Genomic DNA, 12,598 nt, shown 5'->3' with positions numbered 1-12,598 from the left:
TCAGTCCCATTCCCCCGCTCTATCCCCGTAGCCCTGCAAGTTTATTTCCCTCAAGTGCCTATCCAGTCTCCCCTTCAAAACATTGAGTGTCTCCGCTTCCACCACAGCGAATTCCAGGTCATCACCACTCGCTGCGTAAAAAGTTTTTCCTCACATCCCCCCGTATCTCTTGCCCAAAACCTTAAATCTGTATCCCCTAATTTTCCAGTTCGGAGGCATCCGCCCGCGGGAAACCTCCAATCGCCAATGTTTATTCGTTGTTTTTGAAAACAATTCAATCCTTACTGTTTTGCAGTGCAGATTGCTCCACCTGTTGTGATGTTAACTGTGTCCACTATCTACTTACATAGGGTTCTGGGCACTAACAGAAAGCTGTCTTTTACTTGCTTTGCTGAATAGACTGACCCCTTTGTCCAGTCACCATCAAGTTTGCCTGAAGCAGTTCGACAAACGTTTGCAGCTGCCACGTGCTCTTTAGTCTGGATAATTTCTGTTTTTAAGGATTTGGCCTGAAGAGTCAACTCTTTCTTTTGCTCAAAGTCGTCTCAAATGTTTATGGGATTCCGATAAAGAGCAGCTGTGCTTTAGTTTCATGTTCCTGTGCTTTAAATTTCATGTTCAATTCCTTGAGACAAACCTCCTGATGAAGGAACTGTTTCATCTCCCCAGCTGGATTGTCTGGAGCCTCTGAAAGCAACCCAGGCTTTTCCCAAAAGCTCAATCCATAGTACAATCAGGCACAACTGGGTGTTTTGCTGAGACTGATGTAATTGCTAACACACGTGCCAATCTAGATAACTAGTACAAGCTGACTAACAGCTTTAAAAGAAAAGCTGACATAGGCCCCAAAAAGCTGACAATTCAAGAATGGCCCTGATTAAAAGCCTATGACATTTCAAAACAAGTAGTTACGTGGGTGTGTAACTTAAGCTCTGGGTGTGCCTAACATTCCTTCACTTGTACAGAAGAAGAAATAAAGAAAAGTAAATTAAACCCTAAAGGGGGGAATTACAAAAGTTGAAAGGGGTCCAGGGACATTCTTCCGTGGAAAATGTTGAATTTTTACATTAAAAATGATGCGTTCTAGTTAATTTTATACTTTACAACTGATAGCTTTTTAATCTTAAAAAAAGGGAGTAACAAAATGATATTTGGATTTATAATAGATAGCCAAACCAGTATTTCCCCAAAATATCTTGGCAAAATCTCTTTTCATTAACACATTAACCCCAAGTTCAGAGAGGCATTCTACCCCTCTGGCCCCAGTTTACAGAGACACCATACCCCATCTAACTCCCTACCCTTTCCTAAACTCTCTCTCCTTCTCTAGCCCTCCCAGTTTATAATGGCAGTCTTCTCTCTCATCCACCGTCAATTCATCACACTACTTGTCTTTCCCCTCCAACTCGGCTCAAGCTTGTACTCCCTCACTTTATGCTGGTATTACCCCTCCAGCGGTTCATGCTGATCTCTCCCCATCCCCCCCTCCCCCCACCGATCAGACGTAACAAAGTAACACAATGCACAACCCTCTGTTGATGGCTGCTGAAGTCGGGGGGTGGGGTGGGTTGCACGAAGTGGCTGTGAGGACGGTGGCCTTTTTGGCCATTCCGAAGCATTATCCTCACAATTCAGCAATGCAGCATGCCTGGAAGGAGGTGGAGGCGGGCTGCAGGCTGCAGATGACCATTGACGTCATTGGTAGTGCCAGCCCTATGCTGCATGTTGGCTGCAGGTGTCTCTGCAGCAGAAGATGACGCAACTCTGCATCTGGCTCTTTAGTCCAAGGTCTGTGGAGATGGTTTACCATTGCTGTCTAGCAGGTATGAGTGGGCCTGCAAATATGCTTGGTGGCATCTCAGCAGATGTGGTCAATCAGGCTATGTTGACCACACAGACCACATATGTTGATTATCATAGAATGCCTTCTTTCATGCAGCACCAATTGCACCACAGAATACTGAGATTGGCGTACTTTTGAAGACCCATCCCATACAGGAAACTTTCGATTTACCGGCTCCTAAATAACCGGAAATCTCAGTTAACCGGCAAAATTCAGGAGTAGGTTCAGGTAAGTTTTACTTCATATTGTACTTGCCTTCCTCGATCTCTTGCTGTGCAAGGGTGTGGCTGCAGCTGTTGCTAAGCTACAGAGATGCTTGGAACTTGTGGCCATTGTTCTGCACTTGTTGCTAAGCAACAGGGTTTGTTGCTTTATACGGAGCTGTCAGCTCTCCGTATCTTTTACTGTAGCTTTCAGTTGTCCGGAATTTTTGATGAACCGGCACCACATCGGTCCCGTCGGTGCCGGATAAAAAAAAGTTTCCTGTATTAAGTTTACAGGCCTTCATATATCATATTTGGGCCATTTGCTCAGCTGTCACAGACCCCCTTGGGAATGGGAGCCGATGCACTATTCTGACAAACAAAAGATGTGCACCTCTGTCCATAGATGATGGTACCAGTGGGTGGGTACGGAACACCTCAGGTGCAGCCTGACCTGTGTGGCATTCCTCTGTTGGTCCTCATTTTCTTTCTCCAAAAACCTCAGATATAGGGGGCTTCCTATTAGGAACCCCAATATGACAGTAATGGGACTGTGGGGCATCAGAGCAAAATCTAAGGGGGGAATTTGAACCTAAAAAAAGGGGTGGGTTTTGTGTCGGGTGGGAAGTTAAAGTGTTAAAAATCTGAATCCCGACCACAACCCGCCTCCAAACCACCCACTCCCTGTTTTAACGGAGGCGAGACAGGGGGTGGGTCATCTATTTAAATATTATAATGAGGCTGGGAGTCTCTGCTTTAACCTCCATTTTGAATTTAATGTTAGCTGGTCAGGTTTTGCAGGACTCGTGAAACCTGCCAGCTAATGCAAGGCGAGGATTGCTGGATCCAGGAGGTAAGTGCCTTTACACTTACCTCATGGGTCCAGAGTCCCTACCTAACACAGCCCCCATGATTGGAGCCCCCTCACCACAAGGCCTCCGATTCGCTCCCCCTCCAGGCCTCCGCCCCCCCCCCCACCCCCGATCCTCACCCGACCACACACCCCATCCCCCCATGCTGGTCCTGGCTCTCGATCTACACCCGACTCCTTCCCCTCACCCGCTTCCCCCCTCCCCCCCATGCTGGTCCCGGCCCCCGATCCTCAGGGGACCCCCCGCCCCTACATGCGCTGATGCCGGCCCACTCCACGCTCCTCTGGCTGGCTCCCCCCCCCCCCCCAATGCGATCCCTCCCTCCCTCCTCTCTGCTGCCTAGTACCACAGGCCTACCTGCCTGGAGCCAGCCAGCCTCTCAATCTGGCTGCCTGTGGATAGGAAACAGAGGTTTCCCATGCAAACCACGCCCTGCCGTTAAATTCGTCAGGGCCTGCGGGAAACCCCTCTCCCAGGTTTCCTGACCGCTTCGAGCACCCCCTGCTCCCAACCCGCCTTCCCCATTAAAATTCAGCCCTAAGTGTCAGCAGAAAAATAACTAAAATCAGTTGAAAGCTGCTTAGTGAATCTTTTTATTGAGCTCTTTAAATTTACTTCAGTATACAGCTCAGCGCTTGGCAACCTTGCATGTCCAGTTTATATGGCCATAAAAAGCATGAATTAAGGTAACTGGCAAAAGAAGCAGAGCTGAGATGAGGGAAATCTTTTTTACGCAGCGAGTTGCTGTGATCTGGAATGCGCTGCCTGAAAGGGCGGTGGAAGCAGCTTCAATAATAACTTTCAAAAGGGAATTGGATAAATACTTGAAGGGGAAAATTGCAAGGCTATGGGGAAAGAGCAGGGAAGTGGGACTAATTGGATAGCTCTTTCAAAGAGCTGGCACAGGCACGATGGGCTGAATGGACTCATTCTGTACTGTATCATTCTATGATTCTATGAATGTAGGATGAAAGGATATCATCCTGCATAATTTTAACATTACAATCACGCTCTCACCTGTTTCAGGTGGGTGCTTCCCACCCTGTTTGTTTCTGTGGTAAAAATACAAGTTAATTGTAAGGTTATAGACCTCCGCCTGACCTTATGAATCAGTTTGCGTTTCTTCAGTCTGTTGTTGCAGTGTGCGGAATGCTTGGAACAACCGGTAGTAGTCGGGAATAACAAGTCAGGAATAATTAGTCTGAAATAACTAGTCAGGAATAATGCAAATCCAAAACAGTTTGTTATGGAAAAAGTCTGATACAGCTCTTGCATTTCAGACTTTTTCCCAAAATCCATTCTCCCAAATGTTACTTAGATTAAGCTATTTTGTAAATATTTCTCCTGATTTACCTATAAATGATGTGATAACATAATTGGACAGTGATGTCACAATGTATACCGACTTACACTAATTGGGCTTTCTTTCCTGATTTGATTTGTGTCGACGGTGATGCAGCCCTTTTTCAGTAGTAGTAGATCAAAGGCTTTATGGAAGTGCTCAAATAATTAAAAACGTACCTGCGAGTTATATTTTTGACAAGTACATGCAGTGCCCTTGGGAACAGGACTGGCATCAGTCTTGTTCTGTGTAGGCGACTCCTGCATTTGTCTCCTCTGCCCTGCTGTTCTCTCAAGAGAGCTGCCAAATATCTGGACTTTTTACCCTTTCCCTGCAGTGCTTCCCCTCTGATGCTGCATGTGGCACAGGCTGTAGCCTCCACCCCATCATCCAGGCACCATAATCAGACCCGCCTTCTACATTACATTCCTTTTTCTTGTGTTTTCAATTTTCTGTATATTTTGCTGCATACAAATACACAATTATCAAATAAAACTACTTCCATACTTCGTGTAATTTCACTTGTATTCATAAATGTTTAAAATCTGATGTTATTCTATAATAGTTCTACATTTGTGTGTCTTCCTCTGTTGCTTTTTTCCTCTTTCTTTTCTGTTTATTTGCTGTTTCTAGCCCCTTACAAATCCCCTGGGCAATCTTGAGAATTCCTATCTTGCATAATTTTTTAACCAGAAAATAATACCTCTAGAGAAAGAAGCACTGCCAGTCACTTATAAGCACTGCTGCGGTGCTGTCAGATCTCAGAATAATGTTACCCTGGTAACATCAACCACTAAACTGCTGCTGTTGACTCCTGGACAAAACAAAACCTGTTGTGATCTTCAGAAACCCATGGTAGTTGCTCTATTCTGAGCCCTTGAATTAACTTTCAAGGTTAAGGAGGTGAGGAATAAAAGGTAGTGGGGGCAAAATTGGGTTGCGCCCCCGCACCCAAAATTCACTGGTAGCGCCCCAAGAGGGTGGCAGGCACTACTGGAAGCACCCCTTGGGAGTTAATATCGTGGCGCTACGTGCCTCAGCGCGGTACTGCAGGCCTTCCTCCCCTTATTAAAGGGGAGGGGCCTAGCACAGCGCGACCTGGGCCGCAGGTAGGCCCCCTTGACCCTGTTGGACATTGCGTCTGGCGGTAAGTCAGGGGGTGCTACCGAAGATCGTGGCCAGGGCGCGAGCAGGGCGCTGCGCACAGCGATGACGTCATCGCCAGAGGCGCAGTGCCGTGGGGTGCTAACGGTTACCACTGCCGCTAACCTCCCGCTGAATTTCGCCCGGGCGCTAGTTGCTTTGCGCCCCGTTAGCGCCCTCTTAGGGTGCTAATGTGAGGCGCAAATCAGCCGACTCTTTCCCCCAGTGCCTTTTATTACTGTATAATTTCTTTGCAAAATCTCTTTTCATTTATAACTTTTGCCTCCATAGGAAAAGAAGGTCAAGGACCCAGAGAGAAGAGTGGAGCTTATCCAGAAACCTTTCATGAGAAAAGTAGAGAAAGGTTTTGGTGTTTCTAAACAGTCCCCATGTTTTGCAGCTGCTTTAAACCCCAGTAAAGCTGCGCTGAAGGAGAGAAAGGTTCCCAAGGCAGAGAGAGGTAAGTCTAATATAGAGGTAATAACAGAAAATGTTGGAAACACTCAGCAGGTCAGGCAGCATCTGTGGAGAGAGATACAGTTAGTGTTTCAGGTCGATGGCCTTTTGTCAGAACATCGATGTTGAAACATGTTTCAACTTTGGCTACAATATTTAAACATTTTTTTTGCAATGTTGAAGTATTTGTGTTGAGTGAAAGTGCACAAGGCTGGAAATAGCCCATCAGCCTCTGGAAAGAGAAGAGGCAGGTTAATCTTTCTGGTGTAGATCCTTCAGCAGAACGGATGAAGGTTTTATTCCCAAAACAGTAACCTATGCTTACAGATGCCAACAGACCTGATATATGTAGTTCCAACATTTTCTGTTTTTATTTCAGATTTCCAACATTTGGAGATTGTTATTTGTCAATTTGGTACTTTCAGTTGTGTGTTTGTCCTAAGCTAGGCAGACAAACCTTTTGCCTCAAATCATTTGCTGGACAATAGCAGTGATGAATTGATGACTGACCTCCCCTTATCTCGAAGGTGTAATCATCCTGCCCAGTTGCATTCAATCACTTTATACTTGAGTCCTGTACGCCTTAGTTATTCCACACCTTACGAATGATTTCAAAGTCAGAATTCAGTATCTATTTTTAGTCACTGTGCTCTATTTCATAGTTGTCCTCTGCAAAGATGGAGAGTTTGCTTGAAAATTATTATAAAATCCTTTAAAATAATTGAACAAACTACTGTACTTACAATTCCTAGGTACATTCCCACAAGGGGGAAAGGGAGGGCAACCAAAGCCAGAGCTCCCTGGATGACGAAGGAGTTGGAGAGTAGGTTGAAGCAGAAAAAGGGGGCGTATGACAGATGTCAGCTTGATAATACAAGGGAGAATCAGGCGGGTTATAAAAAGTACAGAGGAGAAGTGGAAAAGGAAATACAGGAAACTCTTTATTATCTGGCACCAACGGGACCGGCGTGGTGCCGGTTTATCAAAAAGTCCGGATTACAGAGAGGTATAGTTTAAAAGGTACGAGAGCTCCGTACACAGCAACAAATCCAGGCTTCCCTGTTGCTTAGCAACATGTGCAGGAACTCCGGCCACAGACCAAGCGTCCCTGTTGCTTAGCAACAAGTGCACGAACCTCAGTTACACAGCCACAGATCCAGGAACTGCCACTAATATGAAGTAAAACTTACCTGAACCTACTCCTGAATTTTGCTGGTCAACAGAGAGTTTCCTGTAAGAGGGGCAAAGAGACAGTACGAGAATAGATTGGCAGCTAACATAAAAGGGAATCCAAAGGTGGTCTTTAGGCATATTAACAGTAAAAGGGTTGTCAGAGGAGCGGTGGGGCTGATTAGGGACCACAATGGAGATCTATTGGTGGAGGCAGAAGGCATGGCTGAGGTACTAATTGAGTATTTTGCATCAGTGTTTACCAAGGAAGAGGACATTGCCAAAGCTATGGTAAACAAAGAGGTTGCCGGGATACTGGATGAGATAAAAATAGATAAAGAGGAGGTGCTAGAAAGGCTGGCAGTACTTAAAGTGGATAAGTCACCCGGTCCGGATGATGCATCTTAGGTGGCTGAGGGAAGCAAGGTTAGAAATTGCGGAGCTGCCGGCCACAATCTTCCAATCCCCCTTAGATACAGGGGTGGTGCCAAAGGACTGGAGGATTGCAAATGTTACACCCTTGTTCAAAAAAGGGGAGAAGGATAAACGTGGCAATTACAGGCCTGTCAGTTTAGCATCGGTGGTGGGGAAGTTTTTAGAAACAATAACCTGGGAGAAAATTAACAGCCACTTGGACAAGCATGGACTAATAAAGGAGAGCCGGCGCGGATTTGTTAAGGGCAAATCATGTTTGACTAACTTGATTGACTTTTTTGATGAGGTAACAGAGGGTGGATGAGGGCAGCGCAGTTGATGTGCATATGGACTTTCAAAAGGCATTTAATAAAGTACCACATATTAGGCTTGTTAGCAAAATTGAAGCCCATAGGATAAAAGGGGCAGTAGCAGCATGGATACAAAATTGGCTAAGGGACAGAAAATAGAGAGTTGTGGTGAATGGCTGCTTTTCAGGCTGGAGGGAGGTATACAGTGGAGTTCCCCAAGGTTCAATGCTAGGACCACTGCTGTTTTTGATATACACTAATGACTTGGACTTGGGGGTACCGGGCACAATTTTGAAATTTGCAGATGACACGAAACATGGAAGTGTAATAAACACTGAGGAATATAGTAATCGACTTCAAGAGGAAATAGACAGGCTGGTGGAATGGGCGGACATATGGCAGATGAAATTCAACGCAGAAAAGTGTGAGGTGATACATTTTGGTAGGAAGAATAAGGAGAGACAATACATGCTAAATGGAAGAAGGGAGACACCTGGGGGTGTTGGTGCACAAATCTCTGGAGGTGGCAGGACAGGTTAACAAAGCAGTTATTAAAGCATATGGGATCCTAGGTTTTATAAACAGAGGCACAGAGTACAAAAGCCAGGAAGTTATACTAAACCTATATAAAACACTAGTTCGGCCTCAGCTGGAATATGTCTCCAATTCTGGGCACCACACTTTAGGAAGGACATGAAGGCTTTGGAGAGGGTACAGAAGAGATTTACTAGAATGGTTCCGGGGATAAAGGACTACAGTTACGTGGATAGACTCGAGAAGCTGAGGTTGTTCTCCATAGAGCAGAGAAGGCTAAGAGGAGATTTGATAGAGGTGTTTAAAATCATGAAGGGTTTAAATAGAGTAAATAAAGAGAGACTGGTTCCAATGGCTGAAGGGTCAAAATCAAGAGGACACAGATTTAACGTGATTGGCAAAAGTACCAGAGGTGACATGAGGAAAACTTTTTTACGCAACAAGTGGTTAGGAAATACTTGAAGGAGAAAAAATTGCAGGGATATGGGGAAAGAGCGGGGGAGTGGGACTAACTGGATTGCTCTTCGAAAGAGCCGGCGCAGACTCGATGGGCCGAGTAGCCTCCGTCTGTGCTGTACTATTCTATGATTCCATACTGACTATAAAATATAACCTGGAAATTACATTGTGCAATTATTATTATACAAATACTTAACCCTTTCATAACAATGTTTTGTTGTCTGCTGTTTTAATGACGACTTTAGCCATTTTAAATAAACAGGTTACTGTCTCAATTAAACCAGCAGACACAGGAATTTAATACAAAGGTATTAAGCATTCATATAATAATGACATTTGTGTAATTTCCATGCATATATTTTTGAAATGTGAGACAGATATTGGCATTGCAGAATATCTGAAAGATTTTCCGCTGTATGTTCTATGGTGATTGCAAAATTTCTGAGAGAAATAAGTCATTTAAAAGTGCCACTGTTGTCAGGAAATCTGAAGTCTCAAACTCTGTTTTAACCTTCTCTCTACAGGGCTGACGCTGGAACCTTGCCTTCCTGTTGTACCTACCCCAGCTGGTGGAGCTACAGGCAGCAAGAATGGGTGTGTCAACTCACGCTCCTTGGAGTACTTGGAAATGCAACGTCCTCTCCCCAGGACCCCTATGCCTATCAGACAGCATGACTCTCAGCCACTGGACATTGCGAGCTCAAAACGAGGAATAAAAGATATATATCCCATTGTGAACAGTGGGTATCCTCCTTGTATGGGGCAAGATCGAATCGAACTAGTTCCTCAGCATAGAGGCCTGGGACCTGCAGGGATTATCTCTTACACATCCAATGAACAGACTGCAGCTTCAGTTCAGCAGCACGAGTGCGTAAGACCTGTGAAACTTCTGAGTCACCCCACTCACACCGTTCCGATGTATGAAGAAAAGAAAGATGTAATAAGACCCCAGATGGTATCCCATATCCCGACTGTTTCCAATAATACGAAATCCAATGAACTGGGCAATCCTTATCTGGTTAAAAGCAGGGGCAAGTTCCCGATGATGGGCATTGGACAGATGTTAAGAAAACGGAACCAAACGTTACAATTAAGGACGGACAGGCCCATAGACGTGAGTGGCCCCGAGTTACCCAAATCAAATATTATACAGAAGATACTGTGTACTGCTGGCAGTCTTCAACCCCAGTGTTGATTTTACTACTGAGCCACAACTAGACTTAGATGTGATTTAGCTCTCTGGGACACACACGCCAAGTTTGCGAAATTACTCATTCAATACACTATATTTTTTTTCTTTTCTATGATTTTTTTTTCGTAAAGTCTCTCAGGAACTAAGTGTAGAAAATATTTAACCTAATATTAGAATGCTAAGCTAATTTGGATCTTTATGTCACAAGGCCAAGAATTTGGTCAGGCGTCAGTGCAATTTAAAAGTAACACAAAGTTGAACCATTCTGTGTACAATAACCTTGCCCAGTCAGACATTAAAAAGCGCAGAGAAACTGTGACTGACGGAGCTTTGTTTGTTGAACCATTTTCATTCGGCGATTGTGAACCTTTGTAATTCATGCTGAAGTATTTTACATACCACACAACCATTCATCAAAGGATAGAAGATTATATTGCACCTGTATTTAATGCTTTACTCATATATGTGGTATTCTCTTACTGATGCCGAATTGTCTGCATTCTTCTCAAGCAATTGTGTATTTTAGTGACTCTTTAGTGAGAAGGTGAGAGATTTAACAAAAAAAATCGAAGAGATTATCAAACTCTGGTCAAACACTCTGAGAAATTGGTATATACCATTTAATGCTAATACATTGTTTACAAATATTTTTTTTTATATAAAACTGCTTGATTTAAACAGATTTTGCATTCAGTAAATTTTTTCAAAAAAGGTCTCCGTTAACGACATATAGGACATTTCTCTGAAAAATCAAGGCATCTCAATATTTACCGAAATTGTGTATAATTTTACATAAGACACGCTATAAGTTTCATTTTTTCTTGTATAATGGAATTTTACAAAGATACGTTCTAAAGCTTAGTAGATTGTATTGGTTAGAATAGAGCTGCAGTTACACTGTACTACTGGCCTGAGACAAGTCCTAGCTGTAGTGTGTGAAGTGTAGCCGACAAGAGCCGTACTACATTGCAAGCTGTGCTTGGCTGCAAATTGCACTCTGTCCACCTGGAGCGAACGCTGCACATTCATGCCTACTTGCGTACATAAAGAAAGAAAGACTTACATTTATATAGCGCCTTTCGCGACCACCGGACGTCTCAAAGCGCTTTACAGCCAATGAAGTACTTTTGGAGTAAAAACAGAAAATGCTGGAGAAACTCAGCAGGTCAGGCAGCATCTGTGAAGAGCGAAACAGAGTTAACGTTTCAGGTCGATGACCTTCCGTCAGAACTGGAAAAAAGCAGGAAATGGAACAGATTTTTAAGCAAGTGAAGAGACTGGGAAAGGGGGGAGGGGATGAAAGAACAAAAGGGAAAGTCTGTGATAGGATGGAAGGCGGGAGAGATTAAGAGACATTAAGAGATATTCAAGGCAAAAGGAGATGGTAATGGGACAGGTTAAGAAACAAAGGAGGGAAAAATTCAGTATCACCCCGTTTGGGCGCCATTATTGGCCGTGCGCAAAGTTTAGCGCCTGGCGCTAATTATCGCCTCTGATGGCAAACTTGGCTTTGATCGCCCCTGGAGGTGATTGGAGCGCTAAATCAGGCGCTTCACACCTGTCTTAAGATGCTAAGTCCGAGGAGCGAGGCGCTACCTCAGAGCGCTGGCGAAGCAAGGAAGGGCAAATCAAAATAAACCTGCAAAGTGCTGCTCAGTACTCAAAACTCCTTCACACAGCGTTGAATCTCTCCAGAAGTGTCTCTCTCTCTCAGAATGCGTGGTGCAAAAATGTCGCCAACAAAAAAAGGCAGGAAGCGGTCGCCTTTAAATAGCGCTCCCCCAGTCCCTTTCTGACTGCAAAACGCTCCCCTCAACCTGTCGTTGCTAGTGGCAGACGGTAAGGCAGGGGGTGCCACTCAATATCTGGTCCGGGGTGCTACCGGGGCATTGCGCACTCGACTGACATCACGATCTGCCGGCGCAGGAGATCGTGGCGGTAGTGTTTAGCACCGCCACAAAATGTCTAGTTAATTTCATGAGTGGCGCAAACATCGTCGCGCCCGGGCGCTAGTTGCTTTGCGCCCCATTAGCGTCCTCTTAAGGCACTAACGGGAGGCGCAAACAACTGAATTTTTCCCCCAAAGGATGGCTCTAGATGAAGTGTAAATTGTGCTGGCAGAATGAAAGACAGCTGCCATGTGGGGGAGAAGAAAAAAAAAGACAAAAAGTGTGGATAAAAAAAATATATATTATATATATGATAGGGGCCAAGGTTATGATCTGAAATTGTTGAACTCTATGTTGAGTCCGGAAGGCTGTAAAGTGCCTAATCGAAAGATGAGGTGCTGTTCCTGGAGATTACGCTGAGCTTCCGTGGAACAATGCAAGAGGTCGAGGACGGTGAGGTCTGAGTGGGAATGGAGTGGTGAATTAAAATGACAGGCGACCGGAAGCTCGGGGTCCCCCTTACGGACTGAACAGAGGTGTTCCGCAAAGTGGTCACCCAATCTGCGTTTGGTCTCCCCAATGTAGAGGAGACCACATCATGAGCAGCGAATACAATATACTAAATTGCGAAAAGTACAAGTAAATCGCTGTTTCACCTGGAAGGGGTGTTTCGGGCCCTGGACAGTGGGAAGAAGGGAGGTATAAGGGCATGTGTTGCATCTCCTGCGCTTGCACGGGAAGGTGCTGGGCGAAGGGGAAGGGGTGTTGGG

The 12,598-nt window shown here is 44.8% G+C and overlaps 1 protein-coding gene across 1 annotated transcript in view; it reads left to right on the top strand.

Moving 5' to 3' along the window:
- hunk (hormonally up-regulated Neu-associated kinase) overlaps nt 1-10,615 on the top strand; it is a 66,916-nt gene extending 56,301 nt beyond the window's left edge. Inside the window, exons 9-10 of the mRNA XM_086007051.1 lie at nt 5,695-5,863; nt 9,272-10,615. Coding sequence (XP_085863177.1) covers nt 5,695-5,863; nt 9,272-9,942 — 840 coding nt within the window. The 3' untranslated portion in view covers nt 9,943-10,615. The remainder of the gene's footprint in view (nt 1-5,694; nt 5,864-9,271) is intronic.
- Nucleotides 10,616-12,598: the final 1,983 nt, after the last annotated feature.

This window comes from Somniosus microcephalus, chromosome 14, assembly GCF_052327205.1.
Source record: "Somniosus microcephalus isolate GS21.2 chromosome 14, FLI_Smic_1.0, whole genome shotgun sequence".
NCBI lineage: Eukaryota > Metazoa > Chordata > Chondrichthyes > Squaliformes > Somniosidae > Somniosus > Somniosus microcephalus.
Note: the sequence above shows the minus strand (reverse complement) of the source record. Positions and strands in the feature narration are given on the sequence as shown.